The sequence below is a fragment of the Triticum urartu genome, chromosome 3, assembly GCF_003073215.2.
Source record: "Triticum urartu cultivar G1812 chromosome 3, Tu2.1, whole genome shotgun sequence".
Classification (NCBI taxonomy): Eukaryota; Viridiplantae; Streptophyta; class Magnoliopsida; order Poales; family Poaceae; genus Triticum; species Triticum urartu.
In genome coordinates this window covers 100,757,048-100,785,012 of record NC_053024.1, presented here as the reverse complement: position 1 = coordinate 100,785,012, position 27,965 = coordinate 100,757,048, and the positions used below count along the sequence as shown (strand labels likewise).

At 47.2% G+C, this 27,965-nt stretch overlaps 2 protein-coding genes across 2 annotated transcripts; one reads left to right on the top strand and one right to left on the bottom strand.

The window, feature by feature from the left end:
* The first annotated feature begins 9,691 nt into the window (after positions 1–9,691).
* LOC125543115 (receptor-like protein kinase HERK 1) lies at positions 9,692–12,972 on the top strand. The gene is made up of 2 exons (XM_048706366.1): positions 9,692–9,919; positions 10,046–12,972. The coding sequence occupies exon 2, from the start codon at positions 10,065–10,067 to the stop codon at positions 12,789–12,791; it is 2,727 nt and encodes a 908-aa protein (XP_048562323.1). The 5' UTR covers positions 9,692–9,919; positions 10,046–10,064; the 3' UTR covers positions 12,792–12,972.
* Positions 12,940–16,294, bottom strand: LOC125543116 (serine/arginine-rich splicing factor RS2Z32-like). Its single transcript, XM_048706367.1, has 7 exons — positions 16,090–16,294; positions 15,510–15,626; positions 14,820–14,859; positions 14,625–14,720; positions 14,320–14,546; positions 14,156–14,245; positions 12,940–13,618 (listed from the first exon to the last, which is right to left on the bottom strand). Exons 2-7 carry the CDS (start codon positions 15,623–15,625, stop codon positions 13,186–13,188), a joined length of 1,002 nt encoding a protein of 333 aa, XP_048562324.1. The 5' UTR covers position 15,626; positions 16,090–16,294; the 3' UTR covers positions 12,940–13,185.
* Between the last annotated feature and the right edge of the window lie 11,671 nt (positions 16,295–27,965).

Below are 27,965 nucleotides of genomic sequence, written 5' to 3'. Positions count from 1 at the left end.
CTGTCCAAAAGTTCTATATCATTTCCCATCAAAAGTATGTCATCCACATATAATATGAGAAATGCTACAGAGCTTCCCACTCACTTTCTTGTAAACGCAGGCTTCTCCATAAGTCTGCATAAACCCAAATGCTTTGATCGTTTCATTAAAGCGAATGTTCCAACTCCGAGATGCTTGCACCAGCCCATAGATGGAGCGATGGAGCTTGCATACCTTGTTAGCATTCTTAGGATCGACAAAACCTTCCGGCTGCATCATATACAATTCTTCCTTAAGAAAGCCGTTAAGGAATGCCGTTTTGACGTCCATTTGCCATATCTCATAATCATAGTATGCGGCAATTGCTAACATGATTCAGACGGACTTCAGCTTCGCTACGGGTGAGAAGGTCTCATCGTAGTCAACCCCTTGAACTTGTCGATAACCCTTAGCGACAAGTCAAGCCTTATAGATGGTAACATTACCATCCGCGTCCGTCTTCTTCTTAAAGATCCATTTATTCTCTATCGCTCGCCGATCATCGGGCAAGTCTGTCAAAGTCCATACTTTGTTTTCATACATGGATACTATCTCGGATTGCATGGCTTCAAGCCATTTGTTGGAATCTGGGCCCGCCATTGCTTCTTCATAGTTCAAAGGTTCACCGTTGTCTAACAACATGATTTCCAGGACAGGGTTGCCATACCATTCTAGTGTGGAACGTGTCCTTGTGGACCTTCGAAGTTCAGTAGCAACTTGATCCGAAGTACCTTGATCATTATCATTAACTTCCTCTCTAGTCGGTGCATGCACCATAGGAACATCTTCCTGAGCTGCGCTACTTTCCGGTTCAAGAGGCAGTACTTCATCGAGTTCTACTTTCCTCCCACTTACTTCTCTCGAGAGAAACTCTTTCTCCAGAAAGGACCAATTCTTGGCAACAAAGATCTTGCCTTCGGATCTGAGGTAGAAGGTATACCCAATGGTTTCCTTAGGGTATCCTATGAAGACGCATTTTTCTGACTTGGGTTCGAGCTTTTCAGGTTGAAGTTTCTTGACATAAGCATCGTATCCCCAAACTTTTAGAAACGACAGCTTATGTTTCTTCCCAAACCATAATTCATACGGTGTCGTCTCAACGGATTTAGATGGTGCCCTATTTAAAGTGAATGTAGCTGTCTCTAGAGCGTATCCCCAAAATGATAGCGGTAAATCAGTGAGTGACATCATAGATCGCACCATATCCAATAGAGTGCGATTACGACGTTTGGACACACCATTACGGTGAGGTGTTCCAGGCGGCGTGAGTTGTGAAACGATTCCACATTTCCTTAAGTGCGTACAAAATTCGTGACTTAAATATTCTCCCCCATGATCTGATCGTAAGAATTTTATCTTTCGGTCACGTTGATTCTCTACCTCATTCTAAAATTCCTTGAACTTTTCAAAGGTCTCAGACTTGTGTTTCATCAAATAGACATACCCATATCTACTTAAGTCATCAGTGAGAGTGAGAACATAACGATAGCCACCGCGAGCCTCAACGCTCATTGGACCGCACACATCAGTATGTATAATTTCCAATAAGTTGGTTGCTCGATCCATTGTTCCGGAGAATGAAGTCTTGGTCATTTTACCCATGAGGCATGGTTCGCACGTGTCAAATGATTCGAAATCAAGAGACTCCAAAAGTCCATCTGTATGGAGCTTCTTCATGCGTTTGACACCGATGTGACCAAGGCGGCAGTGCCACAGATATGTGGGACTATCATTATCAATCTTACATCTTTTGGTATTGACACTATGAATATGTGTAACATCATGTTCGAGATTCATTAAGAATAAACCATTGACCAGCGGGGCATGACCATAAAACATATCTCTCATATAAATAGAACAACCATTATTCTCGGATTTAAATGAGTAGCCATCTCGTATTAAACGAGATCCAGATACAATGTTCATGCTCAAAGCTGGCACTAAATAACAATTATTGAGGTTTAAAACTAATCCCGTAGGTAAATATAGAGGTAGTGTGTCGACGGCGATCACATCGACCTTGGAACCATTCCCAACGCGCATCGTCACCTCGTCCTTCGCCAGTCTCCGCTTATTCCGCAGCTCCTGTTTTGAGTTACAAATATGAGCAACTGCACCGGTATCAAATACCTAGGAGCTACTACGAGTACTGGTAAGGTACACATCAATTAGATGTATATCACATATACCTTTAGTGTTGCCGGCCTTCTTGTCCGCTAAGTATTTAGGGCAGTTCCGCTTCCAGTGTCCCTTTCCCTTGCAATAAAAGCACCCAGTGTCAGGTTTGGGTCCATTCTTTGGCTTCTTCCCAGCAACTGATTTACCGGCCGCGGCAACTCCCTTGCCGTCCTTCTTGAAGTTCTTCTTACCCTTGCCTTTTTTGAAACTAGTGGTTTTATTGACCATCAACACTTGATGTTCCTTTTTGATTTTCACCTCCACTGATTTCAGCATTGAAAATACTTCGGGAATAGTTTTCACCATCCCCTGCATATTGTAGTTCATCACAAAGCTCTTGTAGCCAGGTGGGAGCGACTGAAGGATTCTGTCAATGACCGCCTCGTCCGGGAGGTTAATGTCCAGCTGGGACAAGCGGTTTGCAACCCAAACATTTTAAGTATGTGCTCACTGACAGAACTATTTTCCTCCATCTTACAACTGTAGAACTTGTCGGAGACTTCATATCTCTCGACCCGGGCATGAGCTTGGAAAACCATTTTCAGCTCTTCGAACATCTCATATGCTCCGTATTGCTCAAAACGCTTTTGGAGCCCCGGTTCTAAGCTGTAAAGCATGCCGCACTGAACGAGGGAGTAATCATCAGCACGCGACTGCCAAGCATTCATAACGTCTTGGTTCTCTGGGATGGGTGCTTCACCTAGCGGTGCTTCTAGGACATATGCTTTCTTGGCAGCTATGAGGATGATCCTCAGGTTCTGGACCCAGTCCGTATAGTTGCTGCCATCATCTTTCAGCTTGGTTTTCTCTAGGAACGCGTTGAAGTTGAGGTTGACATGAGCGTTGGCCATTTGATCTACAAGACATTTTGCAAAGGTTTTTAGACTAAGTTCATGATAATTAAGTTCATCTAATCAAATTATTTAATGAACTCCCAATCAGACAGACATCCCTCTAGTCATCTAAGTGATACATGATCCGAGTCAACTAGGCCGTGTCCGATCATCACGTGAGACGGACTAGTCATCATCGGTGAACATCTTCATGTTGATCGTATCTTCTATACGACTCATGTTTGACCTTTTGGTCTTCCGTGTTCAGAGGCCATGTCTGTACATGCTAGGCTCGTCAAGTCAACCTAAGTGTATTGCGTGTGTAAATCTGGCTTACACCCGTTGTATTCGAAAGTTAGAATCTATCACACCCGATCATCATGTGGTGCTTCGAAACAACGAACCTTCGCAACGGTGCACAGTTAGGGGGAACACTTTCTTGAAATTATTGTGAGGGGTCATCTTATTTAAGCTACCGTCGTTCTAAGCAAATAAGATGTAAAACATGATAAACATCACATGCAATCAAATAGTGACATGATATGGCCAATATCATTTTGCTCCTTTTGATCTCCATCTTCGGGGCGCCATGATCATCGTCGTCACCGGCATGACACCATGATCTCCATCATCATGATCTCCATCATCGTGTCTTCATGAAGTTGTCTCGTCAACTATTACTTCTACTACTATGGCTAACGGTTAGCGACAAAGTAAAGTAATTACATGACGTTTATGTTGACACACAGGTCATAAATAAATTAAGACAACTCCTATGGCTCTTGCCGGTTGTCATACTCATCGACATGCAAGTTGTGATTCCTATTACAAGAACATGATCAATCTCATACATCACATATATCATTCATCACATCCTTTTGGCCATATCATATCACATGACACATGCTGCAAAAACAAGTTAGACGTCCTCTAATTGTTGTTGCAAGTTTTTATGTGGCTGCTATAGGTTTCTAGCAAGAACGTTTCTTACCTACGCCAAACCCTTCATAAGGACCCTTTTCATCGAATCCGATCTGACTAAAGTGGGAGAGACAGACACCCGCTAGCCACCTTATGCAACTACTGCATGTCAGTCGGTGGAACCAGTCTCACGTAAGCGTACGTGTAAGGTCGGTCTGGGCCGCTTCATCCCACGATGCCGCCGAATCAAGATAAGACTAGTAATGGCAAGTAAATTGACAAAATCAACGCCCACAACAACTTGTGTTCTACTCGTGCATAGAAACTACGCATAGACCTAGCTCTGATACCACTGTTGGGGAACGTAGCAGAATTTTAAAATTTTCTACGCATCACCAAGATCAATCTATGGAGTCATCTAGCAACGAGGGAGAGGGGAGTGCATCTACATACCCTTGTAGATCGCGAGCGGAAGCGTTCAAGAGAACGGGGTTGATGGAGTCGTACTCGTCGTGATCCAAATCACCGATGACCGAGTGCCGAACGGACGGCACATCCGCGTTCAACACACGTACAGTTGGGGAAGACGTCTCCTCCTTCTTTATCCAGCAAGGGGAAGGAGAGGTTGATGGAGATCCAGCAGCACGACGGCGTGGTGGTGGAAGCTGCGGTGATCTCGGCAGGGCTTCGCCAAGCTCCAACGAGAGGGAGAGGTGTTACGAGGGGAGAGGGATGCGCCAGGGACTTGGGTGCGGCTGCCCTCCCTCCCTTCCACTATATATAGAGCCCCTAGGGGGGCGCCGGCCCTAGGAGATCCCATCTCCAAGGGGGGCGGCGGCCAAGGGGGGACTTGCCCCCCAAGTTAGTTGGGGCGCCCCCCACCCCTAGGGTTTCCAACCCTAGGCGCAGGGGGAAGGCCCATGGGGGTGCACCAGCCCACCAGGGGCTGGTTTCCCTCCCACTTCAGCCCATGGGGCCCTCCGGGATAGGTGGCCCCATCCGGTGGACCCCCGGGACCCTTCCGGTGGTCCCGGTACAATACCGGTGCCCCCCGAAACTTTCCCGGTGGCTGAAACTGGACTTCCTATATACAATTCTTCACCTCCGGACCATTTTGGAACTCCTCGTGACGTTTGGGATCTCATCCGGGACTCCAAACAACTTTCGGGTTACCGCATACTAATATCTCTACAACCCTAGTGTCACTGAACCTTAAGTGTGTAGACCCTACGGGTTCGGGAGACACGCAGACATGACCGAGACGACTCTCCGGTCAATAACCAACAGCGGGATCTGGATACCCATGTTGGCTCCCACATGCTCCTCGATGATCTCATCGGATGAACCACGATGTCAAGGATTCAAGTAATCCCGTATACAATTCCCTTTGTCAATCGGTACGTTACTTGCCCGAGATTCGATCGTCGGTATCCCAATACCTCGTTCAATCTCGTTACCGGCAAGTCACTTTACTCGTACTGTAATGCATGATCCCGTGAACAAACACTTGGTCACATTGAGCTCATTATGATGATGCATTACCGAGTGGGCCCAGAGATACCTCTCCGTCATACGGAGTGACATATCTCAGTCTCGATCCGTGTCAACCCAACAGATACTTTCGGGGATACCTGTAGTATACCTTTATAGTCACCCAGTTACGTTGTGATGTTTGGTACACCCAAAGCACTCCTACGGCATCCGGGAGTTACACGATCTCACGGTCTAAGGAAATGATACTTGACATTGGAAAAGCTCTAGCAAACGAACTACACGATCTTGTGCTATGCTTAGGATTGGGTCTTGTCCATCACATCATTCTCCTAATGATGTGATCCCGTTATCAATGACATCCAATGTCTATAGTCAGGAAACCATGACTATCTATTGATCAACGAGCTAGTTAACTAGAGGCTCACTAGGGACATGTTATGATCTATGTATTCACACATGTATTATGATTTCCGGATAACACAATTATAGCATGAATAATAGAAAATTATCATGAACAAGGAAATATAACAATAATCATTTTATTATTGCCTCTAGGGCATATTTCCAACAGCTTTCTTCATGACTTATACATATTCCTCTGACTATGAGATTATGCAACTCCCGAATACCGGAGGAACACTTTGTGTGCTATCAAACATCACAACGTAACTAGTTTATTTTTCTTGTTTCAACATGTATCAAAATGTTTCATCGTGTATTGTTGTGTACTAGTAAATCCAATCAGACAGAAGTGCACTCTTATTTGTTGGTAGACGACGAAACTTTACCACACACTTTGGAACAATAAAAACACAATAAAACATCGAAAATACTAACACCCACATGTGTGGCAACATTGCAACTCGCCCACACGCCTGGATCACTGTCCAGTTAAGTTTGCACGAATCTTGACACACCGAGACAGTTTTCGCGTGCCACGTAGGACAAGATCGGTGTGTAGGCATTGGAGAGGTTGCCCACACGCCCCACAACACACGGTTGTCATCTGCGCTGTGTGGGCGAACTAGTTTCTGCCCACACAGCCACCACCTAGTCCATGTGCGTGTGGGTGAACTGTTTTTTGCCCACACAACAGTCGTACGTTGTTGGATGGCAACTGCAGTTGCACGTACATGACAACTAGGCAAACACACATGGCAACTATGATTCGTTTGCTAGACGGCAACTGCAGTTGCGTGTACGTGGCAATCGGATAAACATACATGGCAACTGTGATTAACCACACGTGGCAACTAGGTTAACACACATGGCAACTGTTGTTTGACCATATGTGGCAAGTAGTTAATCACACACGACAACTATGATTTGATTACACGCGGCAACTACCATAAATTAGACATGGCAACTATGGTTAACCAAAACAAAGAGAGTTGCCATGCTTTTACAACCATATTTGCCATCCCGGATAACTACATCTGCCATCCCGGATAACTACATCTGCCGGAACGGGTCTAGATTGGTTTTCGGTGGCTACGGAAGCTTACGGCGGCGGAACTCCCGATCTAGGTTATTTTCTGGAGGTTACTGTATTTATAGGATTTTTTGGCGTCGGTCTCACGTCAGGGGGGTCTCCGAGTCGTCCACGAGGGTGGAGGGCGCGCCCTACCCCCTGGGCTCGCCCTCCTATCTCGTGGACGACTCGGGACTCTTCTGGCCCAACTATTTTACTCCAGGGGCTTCTTTTGGTCCATAAAAACTCATCAAAAATTGACACGTCAATTGGACTCCGTTTGGTATTCCTTTTCTGTAAAACTCAAAAACAAAGAAAAAACAGAAACTGGCACCGGGCTCTAGGTTAATATGCTAGTCCCAAAAATCATATCAAATAACATATAAATGCATATAAAACATCCTAGATGGATAATATAATAGAATGGAATAATAAAAAATTATAAATACGTTGGAGACGTATCAGTGATTTGTTTGAAAAAAATACGACATAAGGGCTTAGTCAGATAATGATGCTGTCATGGACAAAGAAAAGAAAAAGAAAGGCCAGCTACACACGTGTGATGAATTAGGGGTTTGAGCTAGTTAGCTTTGTTGATCTGATTTGGTAATGTTCACACGCGAAGGCTATGTGGACTTTGCTTTGGTTTTCTTTGTTGGTACACATTTGTGCATGGATGACGGTGGTCACGGTGATGGCTTGAGGAGTCTGGAATGTGTCTGCAGTCGGGGAAGTCCGGCTGGGTCAGACTTGTCGGTCTGACGGATCGACGCGGGTCGGTTGGTACAGAAGATGGTGGTGGGATCGGCGGCGACGACATAGGAGCGTGATGCTGTTGGTGACCGATTTCTGGGTGTGGAAACACGTGACACAGGCTTGAGGGCTTGTGTGGCTTCGACAAGACTATGGCGCGGGGTTGATTCATGACGGTGCACATGGAGTTTGAAGTCGACGGGGCGCGAGGATGGACTGATCGTCTACCATGGAGTCATGTTGAATGTGGAGCTGGATTGAGGGGCTACGGTGTAAGGATCCAGAGAATCGAAGCCTATTCAGTGGGGGAAAAGCGAGTGACATGCAGTTTGGACTGGAGTCTAGTGGTCCGATGGAAGCATGAAACTCATCATCGGTCGGTGATGATCGGTGGTACTCTGGAGTGGGTGTTGAGTCGTGTGGGTCGCGACCCTTGAGACTTAACCGGGACAGCGGAGGCTCGACGCGGTAATAGCGGCGAGGCGTGTGGTATGCACGGGGCATGAAGACGGGCCAAGGCTCCGTTGGTCATACATGTGGTGAGACAATTGCGAATTGACTCGGGATGACTAAAAGCAATGGTGAAATTCCTTCAAGTTTCAGACAGACAGTCAAGAAAGGAGCGGTGATGTTGAGTTTAGGTAACTCTTATATGTGACACCAATATGTGAGTTGTTCACTGTCACGCAGGTCAGTGATCAGTGTGTGATGGCGCTGACGGATACTTTGAAAGTTGGGAGCACAAACTAGAGTAACAAGGAACTTAATTTTGCTCGAGTGTTGACTGTGGTCAAGAAAAGGAAGGACTATAAGTTGCAGATGGAGTCACATGGAGTCTTGGAGTAGCAGCGGTGCTCATGGGATAAGCTCAAGTCCAATATACATGGAAGTTTGATGCATTGATGAATTCAATGTGGTGGAGAATATTCGCCAAGGTGGAGTTTGTTAGAGTTGTGTCGAATATTGTGTATAAGATAGGTTACGGTTGGACTTTGAGTTGTATTGTGTGTAGATAAGATATGGAGTCGTGTTCTTGTAGGACACTTGTATTCTAGGCCTCTCATATATAACGGGGCTAGACACATGATGTAACCTATGCCAACATAATAGCACCGGAACGCAGGGAAAGTCGGCGGCATGTGCCGGTGTCCAGGGCGATCGGGTGCAGTATTGTAGCGATGTCATGGGAAGGAGCGCCCATAGTCAGGCCCTAGGGATGTAGCCATATCGATGAACCTCGTTAACAAATCTCAGTGTCATGCTCGTGTGATTGTTTTGTCCTCGAATAATCGACGGTGTGCCTCGGATTTATTCCAACAAAATCCACCGTCACCGTTGCTTTGAGATTCATGCTATTTTTTTAGAATTGGTAGATTTTGTCTTGTTTCATAGTGTTACACCGGGTTTTTTTCCTCTTATTTCAACATGTATCGAAATGTTTCATTGTGTATTGTTGTGTACTAGTAAACCCAATCAGAAAGAAATGCACTCTTATTTGTTGGTATACATTAAAACTTCACGAGACACTTTGGAACAAGGAAAAACACAACAAAACATAGTATATAACACTTTGAAGTAAGACAATTTTTTATATAAAAGTAAGAAATGTAGCACAAGTCTTAAAGCAACCATGGTCGATAAATCCACGGTCAAGATGTCTCTTGCAGGGCAGAAAAACCACACTCCTAGTAGCATTTTATTTTTTTGAGAATCACTCCTAGTAGCATTGACGATTCAAAGATAAAACCAGCCTAGCGACAATTTCCCGGGACCAAACAATCGTGTCCCGCACTCTCGTCACGCCTCCCAGCGTTTGCTTTCAGGTGCATTTTTTCCATACGCGTGCCACGGAATTCCCAGCATGCAGCTCGGCCTGTCGCCACTGTCGTCTTCTTCCTGAATATTCAGTGGTAGGGTTAGTACGTTCCAACGAGCTTCCAAGTGCAGCAACATTCCAGTCCAGTCCAGTCCCCTGCTCACAAGTTCGGTAACGGTTGCGACTTGCGTGCCCAATGGCGTGGGGAGGAGGGCGCTACGAGACGAACAAGCCTTCAATTCGGCGGGCCGCCTCTGATGGCGATCCGTCTCTCTGACCGGTCGCCAGTGACCTCTGTGTCCCCTTCTTCCCGCAATCCCTGGCCTCGCACCAACCCAAGGCCTCGCAGATAAGCATGACACCACGGCAGCGCACATCATCCATGGTGGACCTCGACTGCTGCTGAATCAGCTGGCCGGTAGCCGGAGCCTGGAGGTAGCGCCGTTCGTCCCCCTGTCGCTCTTCTTTGGCTCCTTGTAGCTTTTCTGTGGTTCGATGTACTTCCGGCGGACATGTTTCCTTCTCTGCATGTTCTGCGCATGATCTTTTGATCGTGTGTAGGTGGTCCTCGGAGTTTGCCATGGCCGCGACGGCGAGGCTCCGGCGAGCTCGACCTCGCGGCGTGCTCGGGCTCGTGTCGGCGCTGCTCGTCTGCGGCGCTGCGGCGTACGCGCCGGAGGACAACTACCTCGTCAGCTGCGGCTCCTCGCTGGACACGCCCGTGGGCCGGAGGCTCTTCCTCGCCGACGACGGCGGCTCCGGCTCCGGCGCGGTCACCCTGACGTCCCCTCGCAGCGCCGCGGTGAAGGCCTCGCCGGACCTGGTGTCCGGCTTCCGCGACGCCGCGCTGTACCAGAACGCCAGGGTCTTCTCCGCGCCTTCATCATACTCGTTCGCCATCAGGCGCCGCGGCCGGCACTTCCTCCGCCTCCACTTCTTCCCCTTCGTGTACCGGAGCTACGACCTCGCCGCCGCGGCCAGGGCGTTCAAGGTGTCCACGCAGGACGCCGTGCTGCTCGAGGACGGCGTCCCGGCGCCCGAGCCCGGCAACGCGTCGACGTCGTCGTCGCCCCAGCCGGCGCGCGTGGAGTTCCTCCTGGACGTCGCGCGCGACACGCTCGTGGTCTCGTTCGTGCCGCTCGTCGACGGGGGCATCGCCTTCGTCAACGCCGTCGAGGTCGTCTCCGCGCCCGACGGCCTCGTCGCCGACGCCGCCGAGTCGTCGACGGGCCGGCCAGAGCCCATCCCCGCCGCGCTGCCGCTGCAGACGGCCTACCGCCTCAACGTGGGCGGCCCGGCCGTCGCGCCCGACGACGACGCGCTCTGGCGAGAGTGGACCACCGACCTGCGATTCCTCTCCCATTCCGTGGCCGACGCGGTGACTCGGGAGGTCCGCTACAACGGGACGCTGAACCGCCTGCCCGGGCAAGCGACGGCGACCGACGCGCCGGACGTCGTCTACGCCACGGCGAGGGAGCTCGTGATCAACAGCAGCTCATTCGACGGGCAGAAACAGATGGCGTGGCAGTTCGACGTCGACGCCAGCTCCAGCTACTTCATCAGGTTCCACTTCTGCGACATCGTCGGCAAGGCTCCCCACCAGCTCCACATCAACGCCTACGTCGACGACGCCAGTCACGCCACCGTGCTGACGGACCTTGACCTCGCCGCCGTCGGCGATGGTGCGCTGGCGTTCCCGTACTACAAGGACTTCGTGTTGCCTGCTAGCGAAGCCTCCGGGAAACTCGCCGTCCATGTTGGCCCTCTGGCAAATAAGATCGTGATGCCCGCTGCCATCCTCAATGGGATTGAGATCATGAAGATGCACCTGAGCGCCGGCTCCGTCGTCGTCGTCGAGCCGGCGGCGGGGGCAGCCAAGTCGCGTTTCGCCGTCCCTCTTGGCTCCGTGTGCGGAGCGCTCGCTTTCGTGTCCATCGCCGTTGCTCTCGCCATTGTCCTCAGGAAGAAGAGGAAGAAGGAGGGGGAGGAAGAGGAGGAAAGTGATAAGAAGCAGCCGACGCCGACGCAGAGCCAGTCGTCCACGCCATGGATGCCACTCCTCGGCCGCCTCAGCGTTCGCGGCGCCATTGCGTCAGGGTCGTCAAGCTTCACTACTGCCGGTAACATTCCGGGAGCCAGCCCCAGGGCTGCCGCCGCGGTGATGCCGAGCTACCGTTTCCCGCTCGCCGTGTTGCAAGACGCGACGCGCAACTTCGACGACAGCCTGATCATCGGAGAGGGAGGGTTCGGCAAGGTGTACGGCGCCGTGCTCCAGGACGGCACTAAGGTCGCCGTGAAGCGCGCGAGCCCGGAGTCGCGGCAGGGCGCGCGGGAGTTCCGCACGGAGATCGAGCTGCTGTCCGGGCTGCGCCACCGCCACCTTGTGTCGCTCGTCGGATACTGCGACGAGCGGGAGGAGATGATCCTGCTGTACGAGTACATGGAGCGCGGCTCGCTGCGGAGCCGGCTGTACGGCCGCGGCGGCGCGGCGCCGCTGAGCTGGGCGCAGCGGCTGGAGGCGTGCGCCGGCGCGGCGAGGGGCCTCCTTTACCTGCACACGGCCGTGGACAAGCCGGTGATCCACCGCGACGTCAAGTCGTCCAACATCCTGCTGGACGGCGACCTCACGGGCAAGGTGGCCGACTTCGGGCTGTCCAAGGCCGGGCCGGTGCTGGACGAGACGCACGTCAGCACGGCGGTGAAGGGCAGCTTCGGGTACGTCGACCCGGAGTACTGCCGGACGAGGCAGCTGACGGCCAAGTCCGACGTGTACTCGCTGGGCGTCGTGCTGCTGGAGGCCGTCTGCGCGCGGCCCGTCGTCGACCCGAGGCTGCCGAAGCCCATGTCGAACCTGGTGGAGTGGGGGCTGCACTGGCAGGGCAGGGGCGAGCTGGAGAAGATCGTGGACCGGCGCATCGCCGCCGCGGCGAGGCCGGCGGCGCTGAGGAAGTACGGCGAGACGGTGGCCAGGTGCCTGGCGGAGCGCGGCGCCGACCGGCCGGCCATGGAGGACGTGGTGTGGAACCTGCAGTTCGTGATGCGGCTGCAGGAGGGCGACGGCCTGGACTTCTCCGACGTGAGCAGCCTCAACATGGTGACAGAGCTCACGCCGCCACCTCGCCGTCAGAGAAGCGCGGTTGATAGCGACGGCCTGGACCTCTCCGACGTGAGCAGCCTCAACATGGTTACAGAGCTCACGCCGCCACAAACCGGCAGCGTGGAGGGAGACGGCGTAGCCGACGACGATTTCACCGATGCATCCATGAGAGGGACCTTCTGGCAGATGGTCAATGTCCGCAGCAGATGAACCCATATGGCCTTATATGAGAAGATGATGGTGTTTTTTGTACGTCCCTGAGGAGAGTGGATGATGGAAAAGATTGTTTCCCTTCCCATCTTTCAAAGGACAAATACTACAAGCATTTTCGACCATGTAGCACGATAAAGATGAGAAATTAAGCACAAGAAGATTATTTGAAACTGCAAAATGATTCCATGTGCACATAGTACAACAGATATTATGGTCTGACTGGAGTATCAATACCGAAATAGAGTACACAATAAAATCAAACTCGTACAGGCAAGTCTTTGTTCAACATGTTTGGAGAGTTTCGTAGCAGTAGGAAGAATTTGATCCATCTCTCGACCCTCACCAGGTGAACTTCAACTGGGTGAACACCGGAAGGATTTCGATCCATCTCTCAACCACCACCGGGTGATGCACTTCCACTGGGTGCACGGTGGTTGCCATTGTCTTCGCCGTCCCTGGGGCTCGGGCTACGACCATTTGCAGCTGGGCTCATGTTATTAGGGCTGTCAGCCTTCATTGGGCTCCTGCTGTTTTCCCTTGGTGCAGGGCTCCTGCTGCCAGGAGGGGTGGGGCTCCGGGCCCTCCCCTTGGCAGGTGAAGCGCTCCTCCTAGGGCTGCGGCTGTCACGGGGGCTCCTCATAGGGCTGCGACTGCCACGGGGGCTCTTCGTAGGGCTGCGACTGTCGCGGGGGCTCTTCATAGGGCTGCGACTGTCGCGGGGGCTCCTCCTGGGGCTGCGACTGTCACGGGGGCTCCTCCTTGGGCTGCGACTGTCACGGGGGCTCCTTGATCGCCTTTCATCCCTCCTTGGGGAAACAGAGCGGCTAAGTAAAGCAAGAGACATACAGTCAGTGTTTCATATACAAAACATGATAGGAAAAAAAAGAATTAAAGCACAACACGAGTATGTTTAAAAGCAATATCAAGGAATCAACCAATTTTTTACATTGGCATATACTCCCTCCGCCCCGAAACAAGTGTCTCAACTTTGTACTAACTCTAGTACAAAGTTGTACTAAGCTTGAGACACTTATTTTGGGATGGAGTATTCATTAGTAGCAAACACGAGTATTTAATTAAAAATTACCACATTAGCGGGTTAGTAAAAATGTATGATGAAGTAAACCTATGCCCACAGAATAGCAGCAGATGGAACTAAACCCATGCATAACAGGAAAACAATATGCAAAAAATGAAATACCATGATAATTGGACAACAAAGGTCTTAAGAGCTTTAGTTTTGCAAGAAAAAAGAATACCAGTACTATGTTCAGAATTCAGACTCCACATACTACCAAAACAACGGAATCATGCCACAGAATAAGCAGAAACGGTGCCCAAATTTTCAAAGCAACGTATACCTGTAGCTCCTACTGCGGCTCCTGCTGTAGCTCCTATCACGCACCCTTCCACGGCGAGGAGATGGAGATCTGGAGTAACTCTTTCCACGCCTGTTTTCATCAACACAACTTAAGTCAGATATGCTCTACTTATAAAACAGAAAAGACAAACTCGCAGGGCATACTTGAGGTTCTTAGGGCTGTTCTGGCAATCCCTTTCTATGTGGCCACTATCTCCACAACGATAGCACCTATTTTTCCAGTCGCCAGCTTTGCAGTCACGAGCCCAATGCCCATCAATCCCACAGTTAAAGCAACGGCCAGAACCAGGAGGAGGTCCCCGACCCATATATTCACGGTCACCGCCACGGCCACGGTCACGGTCACCTCCTCCTCCTTGGCCACGCGGAACCTATAATGAAGATCATAATAAGTGCAAATAACAAAAGCATAAATCAACATAGAAAAAATTATAGTGAGCAATATTTACCCCTTTAGCAAACTCAACAATCATGCGGCTTCCATCAAAGTCACGACCATCAAGATTGTACCTTGCTTCATCAGCATCCCTGGGATCACTAAACTCCTGCAATAAGATTTATACAAGAAAAGGAGGGGCATCAATGTGAACAGTACAAACATGGATTAAGAAGTCAAAACAAGGTGAACAAGAGCGGTTACTTACAACAAATGCAAACTCATGCTTCATATCCACATGTCGCACTCTGTGGAAATGGTTTCCGGAAACAGTAACACCATCAAGACGCAAGTAGAGAAATGTATCACCACGCAGAATGAACTAAACACCAGGCATGATTGTGATTTCCATTAAAACAGGCAATTTATTTTTGAAAACAATCGCCAAAGTCTGCTAGAAACTTTGCGAGAATAGCCACCAATTCCACCAAGGGCACCCTCCCACCAATCCACCATGGACACCGAGGTTGGGTAAGCCCCCAAAACCTTCAACAAGATCATCCAAGTTAAAAAACATGAAGGGCTTGTGGATATATGTGATGGTACAAGAAACAATGGGGGGAGAGAGAACAATGTTGAGAGACCACAGGGTGCTGGCTTAGATATCCCGTATGGAATGCCATTGTCTCAGAGTAACCATGTCGATGACTAACGCCATTGGGTGCAAGAAATTGAACAGGTGTGTCTCAATTTCTGCTCTACATGTCTTCAGACAAGAGAGCAAAGCACAGACCTATTTGACTAAAAGCTAACTCACACATAATTTGCATGGGTGACATGACATGAAACCGGTCAAAATAAATCCGCTGTACAAGAAGGAACTAGTATATTTGTTCCATGAACTTGTCACTCAGAAGGCAAAAAGCAGCTCTGGCTGAGAGGAATTCTGCCCGCTCACCTCCCATATCTGCCGAAGAGGTCTTCAAGGTCCCTTGTGCGGGTGCGCGAGGGAAGACGACCCACGTACAGCCTTGTGTTGCCGCCATAACGATCACGCTCATCGTAGCGAGGCATTCTGCACCGAAACAAGCAGCAAAATGTCACAACCTACAACCACTGACATCATACAAGCAAACAGCCAAGCAGAGCAAACCCCTCCCCATACAAAGCAGCCAATCCAGCACAAATTCAGTTAGAGCAGCATACGGACATCTCGTGACGCAATCTATTACGTAGTATAGCCTAGCTGCGACCATACTGTTCCCCCCTTACGAATCATCAGCCCCAAAACCGCAACGAATCTAGAAAACCACCGACACCTCTTCAGAATATCTAATCCTAATTCGGATACGGCACGCCATGGATGCGGATCTGTCCGTACAAGCAAGCGAATCACGGGCCGACGGGATTCCCGCGGGCGAATCGAGCGGGAGCCCGGACCCAAGCGCCGGGCACCAGCGCGGCGGGCCGACGAGGCGAGGAATCGAGCGGAAGGACAGACGGGGGCACGAGATCGGATCGGGGGTCGGGGGTCTCACCTGCGAGAGCGAAGCGGAGGAAACCCTAGCCGCGGGAGGGGACAAGACTAGAGGAAGCTGCTCGGATGTGACGGCGGCGAACTTATACTCACGCCCGATTTGGTTTGGACGGCAGGTGTTGGATCGGGGGAGGCATCGACGGCTGACAGGGGGAGGAGCGGGCGCTGCTGGCAGTGCTCAAATCGGCAGCCGGAACGAAAGGCCTGTCCGTGACGAGAGAAAAGGAAAAAAAAGGACGTGAGGCCTGTGATGGAAGGCGCCTAACAATGGCCCATCATGTTTAGACCCCCGGTAGGGCTCTCATGCAGGCCCAGTTACCCGTAAATGAACTAGTTAGGCCCAAATCTTTTATCTCAAAATAAATTAGTCCCAAATCCGTGTTTGTCACTTTGTTGTGATACTACCAGCACGGTGATATTCAGCTTGCCAATATCCATGGTCTTGCTTCTTATTTTTATTCTTTGTGTACATTTGCCCTTTCTTTTCTATGTATAGTTCATCTACGGTCATAAAACTTGTGTGGAGATCGCGCTTTAATCAATGAACTAAAGAAAGTGCAAATTACGGAATTTAACATTGTTCCGCTGCACCGTCTACATTTACTTGCTCGTTTTCCATACGCATTCTGCTAGCGTGGCATACTCTGCCCAACTCTGATCGTTCGGCTCAACATGAAGACGAATTCGGATTGAGAGGGGGGGGGCTGAAAAATCATGTGAGATTCGTTCCTCGTCTCATCCCACATTCTGGCTTCATTGTCCCTTCTTCAACTATAGCATCATACAATGACTCCCACAACGCGACCAGAGAGATGGGTTAGATTGCCACATAGTAGTGACGGTGCCCGGACTACAAACCTGTGATGTCAAACAAAAGTTATCTCTAAATCTTGTATTATTTCTTGAATTTTACACATGGAATTTAATTTCTATGTAAAGCCTTTAGCTCAAAAGTTGTGTAGCACAGCCACGATATTGGCTTCACCACTACCACAGAGGTGTTGCAAATGAGCAAACAACGGCATGCATGCTTAGGTAGGTGGTGTCATCAACTTCGCGATTCAGGCGTGGCGCACCAAACCACTTCCACGAGGCATGATTATGATGGGGAACGTAGTATTTCAAAAAAAAATCTACGATCATGCAAGATCTATTTAGGAGAAGCATAGCAATGAGCAGGGAGAGTGTGTCCACGTATCCTCGTAGACCGAAAGCGGAAGCGTTTAGTAACGCGATTGATGTAGTCGAACGTCTTCGCGATCTAACCGATCTAAGCACCGAACGTACGGCACCTCCGCGTTCAGCACACGTTCAGCTCGATGACGTCCCTTGATTTCTTGATCCAGTTGAGGACGAGGGAGAGTTCCGTCAGCACGATGGCGTGGCGACGGTGATGATGAAGTTACCGGCGTAGGACTTTGCCTAAGCACTACAACGATATGACCGAGGTGTGTAACTGTGGAGGGGGGGCACCGCACACGGCTAAGAGAAGACTTGGTGTTCTAGGGTACCCCCTGCCCCCGTATATAAAGGAGGGGATAGGGAGGCCGGCCGGCCCCTGTACAGCGCGCCAAGAGAGGGGAGTCCTACTAGGACTCCAAGTCCTAGTAGGATTCCACCTGGAAAAGTCCAATTCGGACCCAAAGGGGGGGGCGGCCCCTTGTGGCCCTTATCTCTCCCACTAAGGCCCATGAAGTCCCATTAGTTCCCCCGGGGGGTTCTGATAACCCTCCGGCACTCCGATAATTATCCGGTACCTCTCGGAACTCATCCGGTGTCCGAGTAACATCGTCCAATATATCAATCTTTATGTCTCGACCATCTCGAGACTCCTCGTCATGTCCGTGATCTCATACGGAACTCCGAACAAACTTCGGTCATCAAATCACATAACTCATAATACAAATCATCATCGAACATTAAGCATGCGGACTCTATGGGTTCGAGAACTATGTAGACATGACCGAGACACATCCCCGGTCAATAACCAATAGCGGAACCTGGATGCTCATATTGGATCCTACATATTCTACGAAGATCTTTATCGGTCAAACTGCATAACAACATACGTTATTCCCTTTGTCATCGGTATGTTACTTGCCCGAGATTCGATCATCGGTATCATCATACCTAGTTCAATCTCGTTACTGGCAAGTCTCTTTACTCGTTCCGTAATGCATCATACCGTGACTAACTCATTCGACGTATTGCTTGCAAGGCTCATAGTGATGTGCATTACCGAGAGGGCCCAGAGATACCTCTCTGATACACGGAGTGACAAATCCTAATCTCGGTCTATGCCAACTCAACAAACACCATCGGAGACACCTGAAGAGCATCTTTATAATCACCCAGTTACGTTGTGATGTTTGATAGTACACAAGGTGTTCCTCCGGTATTCGGGAGTTGCATAATCTCATAGTTAGAGGAACATGTATAAGTCATGAAGAAAGCAATAGCAATAAAACTAAACGATCATTATGCTAAGCTAACGGATGGTTCTTGTCCATCAAATCATTCTCCTAATTATGTGATCTCGTTCATCAAATGACAACACATGTCTATGGTCAGGAAACTTAACCATCTTTGGTTAACGAGCTAGTCAAGTAGAGGCATACTAGGGACACTCTGTTTTGTCTATGTATTCACACATGTACTAAGTTTCCGGTTAATACAATTCTAGCATGAATAATAAACATTTATCATGATATAAGGAAATATAAATAACAGCTTTATTATTGCCTCTAGTGCATATTTCCTTCAGTCTCCCACTTGCACTAGAGTCAATAATCTAGTTCACATCGTCATGTGATTTAACACCAATAGTTCACATTTTTATGTGATTAGTTCACATCTTCATGTGACTAACACACAATGGGTTTACTAGAGTCAATAATCTAGTTCACATCGCTATGTGATTAACACCCAAAGAGTACTAAGGTGTGATCATGTTTTGCTTGTGAGAGAAGTTTAGTCAACGGGTCTGCCACATTTAGAGCCGTATGCATTTTGCAAATTTTATATGTCTACAATGCTCTGCACGGAGCTACTCTAGCTAATTTCTCCCACTTTCAATATGTATCCAGACTGAGACTTAGAGTCATCCGGATAGTGTCAAAGCTTGCATTGACGTAACCCTTTCTGACAAACTTTTTGTCGCCTCCATAACCAAGAAACATGTCCTTATTCCACTAAGGATAATTCTGACCGATGTCCAGTGATCCACTCCTGGATCACTATTGTACCCTCTTGCCAAACTCATGGTGAGGTACACAATAGGTCTGGTACACAGCATAACATGTTTTATAGAACCTATGACTGAGGCATAGGGAATGACTTTCATTCTCTCTCTATCTTCTGCCGTGGTCAGGTTTTGAGTCTTACTCAACTTCACACCTTACAACTCAGGCAAGAACTCCTTCTTTGACTGATCCATTTTGAACTCCTTCAAAATCTTATCAAGGTATGTCCTCATCGAAAGTCTTATCAAGCGTCTTGATCTATCTTTATAGATCTTGATGCCCAATATGTAAGTAGCTTTATCGATGTCTTTCTTTGAAAAACTCCTTTCAAACATCCTTTATGCTTTCTAGAAAATTCTACATCATTCTCGATCAACAATATGTCATTCACATATACTTATTAGAAAGGCTGTAGTGCTCCCACTCACTTTCTTGTAAATATAGGCTTCACTGCAAGTTTGTATAAAACTATATGCTTTGATCAACTCATCAAAGTGTATATTCCAACTCCGAGATGTTTTCACCAGTCCATAGATGGATCGCTGGAGCTTGCACACTTTGTTAGCACCTTTAGGATTGACAAAACCTTTTTGTTGCATCATATACAACTTCTTCATTAAGAAATCCACTAAGGAATGCAGTTTTGACATCCATTTGCTAGATTTCATAAAATGTGGCAATTGCTAACATGATTCGGACAGACTTAAGCATCGCTACGAGTGAGAAAATCTCATCATAGTCAACACCTTGAAATTTTCGAAAACCTTTTGCGACAATTCGAGCTTTGTAGATAGTAACACTACTATCAACATTTGTCTTCCTCTTGAAGATCCATTTATTCTCAATGGCTTGCTGATCATCGGGAAAGTCAACCAAAGTCCACACTTTGTTCTTCATACATGGATCCCATCTCAGATTTCATGGCCTCAAGCCATTTTATGGAATCTGGGCTCATCATCGCTTCCTCATAGTTCACAGGTTCGTCATGGTATAGTAACATGACTTCCAGAACAGGATTACCGTACCACTCTAGCGCGGAACGTACTCTGGTTGACCTACGAGGTTCGGTAGTAACTTGATCTGAAGTTTCATGATCATCATCATTAACTTCCTCACTAATTGGTGTAGGCATCACTGGAACTGATTTCTGTGATGAACTACTCTCCAACTCGAGAGAAGGTACAACTACCTCATCAAGTTCTACTTTCCTCCCACTCACTTCTTTCGAGAGAAACTCCTTCTCTAGAAAGGATCCATTCTTAGCAACAAAGATCTTGCCTTCGGATCTATGATAGAAGGTGTACCCAATAGTTTCTTTTGGGCATCCTATGAAGACACACTTCTCTGATTTGGGTTCGAGCTTATCAGGCTGAAACTTTTTCATATAAGCATCGCAACCTCAAATTTTAGGAAATGGCAGTTTAGGTTTCTTGCTAAACCACAGTTCATATGGTGTCGTCTCAACGGATTTAGATGGTGCCCTAGTTAATGTGAATGCAACTGTCTTTAATGCATAACCCCAAAATGATAGTGGTAAATCGTTAAGAGTCATCATAGATCGCACCATATTCAATAAAGTATGGTTACGACATTCGGACACACCATTATGTTGTGGTGTTCCAGGTGGCGTGAGCTGTGAAATTTATTCCACATTGTTTTAAATTAAGGCCAAACTCATAACTCAAATATTCACCTCCACGATCAGATTGTAGAAATTTTATTTTCTTGTTACGATGATTTCCACTTCACTCTGAAATTCTTTAAACTTTTCAAATGTTTCAGACTTGTGTTTCATTAAGTGGATATACCCATATCTGCTCAAATCATCTGTGAAGGTTAGAAAATAATGATACCCACCGCGAGCCTCAACACTCATCGGACCGCATACATCGTTATGTATTATTTCCAATAAGTCAGTGGCTCGCTCCATTGTTCTGGAGAATAGAGTCTTAGTCATCTTGCCCATGAGGCATGGTTCGCAAGCACCAAGTGATTCCAAAAGCCCATCGGCATGGAGTTTCTTCATGTGCTTTACACCAATATGACCTAAACGACAGTGCCACAAATAAGTTACATTATCATTATTAACTTTGCATCTTTTGGCATCAATATTATGTGTATCATTGTGATCAAGATTCAGTAAACCATTTACATTGGATGTAAGACTGAGGGAGTCCTGGATTAGGGGGTGTTCGGATAGCCGAACTATACCTTCAAGCCGGACTCCTGGACTATGAAGATACAAGATTGAAGACTCTGTCCCGTGTCCGGAAGGGACTTTCCTTGGCGTGGAAGGCAAGCTTGGTGATACGGATGTTCAGGTCTCCTACCATTATAACCAACTCTATGTAACCCTAACCCTATCCGGTGTCTAAATAAACCGGAGGGTTTTAGTCCGTAGGACAACACACACATCAACAATCATACCATAGGCTAGCTTCTAGGGTTTAGCCTCTCTAATCTCGTGGTAGATCAACTCTTGTAATTGAAGGAAATATGCCCTAGAGGCAATAATAAAGTTATTACTTATTTCCTTATAATCATGATAAATGTTTATTATTCATGCTAGAATTGTATTAACCGGAAACATAATACATGTGTGAATACATAGACAAACAAAGTGTCACTAGTATGCCTCTACTTGACTAGCTCGTTAATCAAAGATGGTTATGTTTCCTAACCATGAACAATGAGTTGTTATTTGATTAACAAGGTCACATCATTAGTTGAATGATCTGATTGACATGACCCATTCCATTAGCTTAGCACACGATCGTTTAGTATGTTGCTATTGCTTTCTTCATGACTTATACATGTTCCTATGACTATGAGATTATGCAACTCCCGTTTGCCGGAGGAACACTTTGGGTGCTACCAAACGTCACAACGTAACTGGGTGATTATAAAGGAGCATTACAGGTGTCTCCGAAGGTAGATGTTGGGTTGGTGTATATCGAGATTAGGATTTGTCACTCCGATTGTCGGAGAGGTATCTCTGGGCCCTCTCGGTAATACACATCACATAAGCCTTGCAAGCATTACAACTAATATGTTAGTTGTGAGATGATGTATTACGGAACGAGTAAAGAGACTTGCCGATAACGAGATTGAACTAGGTATTGGATACCGACGATCGAATCTCGGGCAAGTAACATACCGATGACAAAGGGAACAACGTATGTTGTTATGCGGTCTGACCGATAAAGATCTTCATAGAATATGTAGGAGCCAATATGGGCATCCAGGTACCGCTATTGGTTATTGACCGGAGACGTGTCTCGGTCATGTCTACATTGTTCTCGAACCCGTAGGGTCCGCACGCTTAAGGTTACGATGATAGTTACATTATGAGTTTATGCATTTTGATGTACCGAAGGTTGTTCGGAGTCCCGGATGTGATCATGGACATGACGAGGAGTCTCTAAATGGTCGAGAGGTAAAGATTGATATATTGGAAGCCTATGTTTGGATATCGGATGTATTCCGGGTGAAATCGGGATTTTACCGGAATACCGGGAAGGTTACCGGAACCCCCCGGGAGCTATATGGGCCATAGTGGGCCTTGGTGGAAAAGAGAAGAGGCTGCCCTAGATGGGCTGTGCGCCTCCCCCTTCCCCTAGTCCTATTAGGACTAGGAGAGGTGGCCGGCCCCCTCCTCCTCTTTTCCCCCTCCGCGAATCCTATTCCGACTAGGATTGGGGGGGGGATCCTACTCCTAGAGGGAGTAGGACTCTCCTGCGCCCTCCTCCTTGGCCGGCCAGCCTCCCCCCTCTACTCCTTTATATACGGAGGCAGGGGGCACCTCTAGACACACAAGTTGATCCACGTGATCTATTCCTTAGCCGTGTGCGGTGCCCCCTGCCACCATATACCTCGATAATACTGTAGCGGAGTTTAGGCGAAGCCCTGCTGCTGTAGTACATCAAGATCGTCACCACGCCGTCGTGCTGACGGAACTCTTCCCCGACACTTTGCTGGATCGGAGTCCGGGGATCGTCATCGAGCTGAACGTGTGCTCGAACTCGGAGGTGCCGTAGTTCCGGTGCTTGATCGGTTGGATCATGAAGACGTACGACTACTTCCTCTACATCGTGTCATCGCTTCCGCAGTCGGTCTGCGTTGGGTACGTAGACAACACTCTTCCCCTCGTTGCTATGCATCACATGATCTTGCGTGTGCGTAGGAAATTTTTTGAAATTACTACGAAACCCAAAAGTGGCATCCGAGCCTAGGTTATTTATGTTGATGTTATATGCACGAGTAGAACACAAGTGAGTTGTGGACGATACAAGTCATACTGCCTACCGGCATGTCATACTTTGGTTCGGCGGTATTGTTGGACGAGACGACCCGGACCAACCTTACGCGTACGCTTACGCGAGACCGGTTCCCTCGACGTGCTTTGCACAGAGATGGCTTGCGGGCGATTGTCTCTCCAACTTTAGTTGAACCGAGTGTGGCTACGCCCGGTCCTTGCGAAGGTTAAAACGGAGTCTATTTGACAAACTATCGTTGTGGTTTTGATGCGTAGGTGAGATTGGTTCTTACTTAAGCCCGTAGCAGCCACGTAAAACATGCAACAACAAAGTAGAGGACGTCTAACTTGTTTTTGCAGGGCATGTTGTGATGTGATATGGTCAAGGCATGATGCTGAATTTTATTGTATGAGATGATCATGTTTTGTAACCGAGTTATCGGCAACTGGCAGGAGCCATATGGTTGTCGCTTTATTGTATGCAATGCAATCGCGATGTAATGCTTTACTTTATTACTAAACGGTAGTGATAGTCGTGAAAGCATAAGATTGGCGAGACGACAACGATGCTACGATGGAGATCAAGGTGTCGCGCCGGTGACGATGGTGATCATGACGGTGCTTCGGAGATGGAGATCACAGGCACAAGATGATGATGGCCATATCATATCACTTATATTGATTGCATGTGATGTTTATCTTTTATGCATCTTATCCTGCTTTGATTGACGGTAGCATTATAAGATGATCTCTCACTAAATTATCAAGAAGTGTTCTCCCTGAGTATGCACCGTTGCGAAAGTTCTTCGTGCTGAGACACCACGTGATGATCGGGTGTGATAGGCTCTACGTTCAAATGTTCAAATACAACGGGTGCAAAACAGTTGCACACGCGGAATACTCAGGTTATACTTGACGAGCCAAGCATATACAGATATGGCCTCGGAACACGGAGACCAAAAGTCGAGCGTGAATCATATAGTAGATATGATCAACATAGTGATGTTCACCAATGAAACTACTCCATCTCACATGATGATCGGACATGGTTTAGTTGATTTGGATCACGTAATCACTTAGAGGATTAGAGGATGTCGATCTAAGTGGGAGTTCTTTAAGTAATATGATTAATTGACTTAATTGTCATGAACTTAGGTCCCTGATAGTTATCTTGCTTTGTTTATGTTGTGTAGATAGATGGCTGTGCTGTGTCCGTTTGAATTTAATGCGTCCTTGAGAAAGCAAAGTTGAAAGATGATGTAGCAATTACACGGACTGGGTCCGTAACTGAGGATCTTGAGGATTATCCTCATTGCTGCACAGAAGAATTACATCCTGGAAGCACCGCTGGGTGCCAGGCCTGCTGCTGGAGCAACGCCAGATGTTATGAACGTCTGGCAGATCAAAGCTGATGACTACTCGATAGTTCAGTGTGCCATGCTTTACGGCTTAGAATCGGGACTTCAACGACGTTTTGAACGTCATGGAGCATATGAGATGTTCCAGGAGTTGAAGTTGATATTTCAAGCAAATGCCCGGATTGAGAGATATGAAGTCTCCAATAAGTTCTATAGCTGCAAGATGGAGGAGAACAGTTCTGTCAGTGAGCATATACTCAAAATGTCTGGGTATAATAATCACTTGATTCAATTGGGAGTTAATCTTCCAGATGATTGCGTCATTGACAGAATTCTCCAATCACTGCCACCAAGCTACAAGAGCTTCGTGATGAACTATAATATGCAAGGGATGAACAAGACTATTCCCGAGCTCTTCGCGATGCTGAAAGCTGCGGAGGTAGAAATCAAGAAAGAGCATCAAGTGTTGATGGTCAACAAGACCACTAGTTTCAAGAAAAAGGGCAAAGGAAAGAAGAAGGGGAACTTCAAGAAGAACAGCAAGTCAGTTGCTGCTCAAGAGAAGAAACCCAAGTCTGGACCTAAGCCTGAAACTGAGTGCTTCTACTGCAAGCAGACTGGTCACTGGAAGCGGAACTGCCCCAAGTATTTGGCGGATAAGAAGGATGGCAAAGTAAACAAAGGTATATGTGATATACATGTTATTGATGTGTACCTTACTAATGCTCGCAGTAGCACCTGGGTATTTGATACTGGTTCTGTTGCTAATATTTGCAACTCGAAACAGGGGCTACGGATTAAGCGAAGATTGGCTAAGGACGAGGTGACGATGCGCGTGGGAAACGGTTCCAAAGTCGATGTGATCGCGGTCGGCACGCTACCTCTACATCTACCTTCGGGATTAATATTAGACCTAAATAATTGTTATTTGGTGCCAGCATTGAGCATGAACATTATATCTGGATCTTGTTTAATGCGAGACGGTTATTCATTTAAATCAGAGAATAATGGTTGTTCTATTTATATGAGTAATATCTTTTATGGTCATGAACCCTTGAAGAGTGGTCTATTCTTATTGAATCTCAATAGTAGTAATACACATATTCATAATGTTGAAGCCAAACGATGCAGAGTTGATAATGAAAGTGCAACTTATTTGTGGCACTGTCGTTTAGGTCATATCGGTATAAAGCGCATGAAGAAACTCCATACTGATGGACTTTTGGAACCACTTGATTATGAATCACTTGGTACTTGCGAACCGTGCCTCATGGGCAAGATGACTAAAACACCGTTCTCCGGTACTATGGAGAGAGCAACAGATTTGTTGGAAATCATACATACCGATGTATGTGGTCCGATGAATATTGAGGCTCGTGGCGGATATCGTTATTTTGTCACCTTCACAGATGATTTAAGCAGATATGGGTATATCTACTTAATGAAACATAAGTCTGAAACATTTGAAAAGTTCAAAGAATTTCAGAGTGAAGTTGAAAATCATCGTAACAAGAAAATAAAGTTTCTACGATCTGATCATGGAGGAGAATATTTGAGTTACGAGTTTGGTGTACATTTGAAAAACTGTGGAATAGTTTCGCAACTCACGCCACCCGGAACACCACAACGTAATGGTGTGTCCGAACGTCGTAATCGTACTTTACTAGATATGGTGCGATCTATGATGTCTCTTACTGATTTACCGCTATCATTTTGGGGTTATGCTCTAGAGACGGCCGCATTCACGTTAAATAGGGCACCATCAAAATCCGTTGAGACGACGCCTTATGAACTGTGGTTTGGCAAGAAACCAAAGTTGTCGTTTCTTAAAGTTTGGGGCTGCGATGCTTATGTGAAAAAGCTTCAACCTGATAAGCTCGAACCCAAATCGGAGAAATGTGTCTTCATAGGATATCCAAAGGAAACTATTGGATACACCTTCTATCACAGATCCGAAGGCAAGACTTTTGTTGCTAAATTCGGAAACTTTCTTGAGAAGGAGTTTCTCTCGAAAGAAGTGAGTGGGAGGAAAGTAGAACTTGACGAGGTAACTGTACCTACTCCCTTGTTGGAAAGTAGTACATCACAGAAAATTGTTTCTGCGACACCTACACCAATAAGTGAGGAAGTTAATGATAATGATCATGAAACTTCAGAACAAGATACTACTGAACCTCGTAGATCAACCAGAATAAGATCCGCACCAGAGTGGTACGGTAATCCAGTTCTGGAAGTCATGCTACTAGATCATGATGAACCTACGAACTATGAAGAAGCGATGGTGAGCCCAGATTCCGCAAAGTGGCTTGAAGCCATGAAATCTGAGATGGGATCCATGTATGAGAACAAAGTATGGACTTTGGTTGACTTGCCCGACGAATGACAAGCAATTGAGAATAAATGGATCTTCAAGAAGAAGACTGACGCTGATGGTAATGTTACTGTCTACAAAGCTCGACTTGTCGCGAAAGGTTTTCGACAAGTTCAAGGGATTGACTACGATGAGACCTTCTCACCCGTAGCGATGCTTAAGTCCGTTCGAATCATGTTAGCGATTGCCGCATTTTATGATTATGAAATTTGGCAGATGGATGTCAAAACTGCATTCCTGAATGGATTTCTGGAAGAAGAGTTGTATATGATGCAACCGGAAGGTTTTGTCGATCCAAAGGGAGCTAACAAAGTGTGCAAGCTCCAGCGATCCATTTATGGACTGGTGCAAGCCTCTCGGAGTTGGAATAAACATTTTGATAGTGTGATCAAAGCATTTGGTTTTATACAGACTTTCGGAGAAGCCTGTATTTACAAGAAAGTGAGTGGGAGCTCTGTAGCATTTCTGATATTATATGTGGATGACATATTGCTAATTGGAAATGATATAGAATTTCTGGATAGCATAAAGGGATACTTGAATAAAAGTTTTTCAATGAAAGACCTCGGTGAAGCTGCTTACATATTAGGCATTAAGATCTATAGAGATAGATCAAGACGCTTAATTGGACTTTCACAAAGCACATACCTT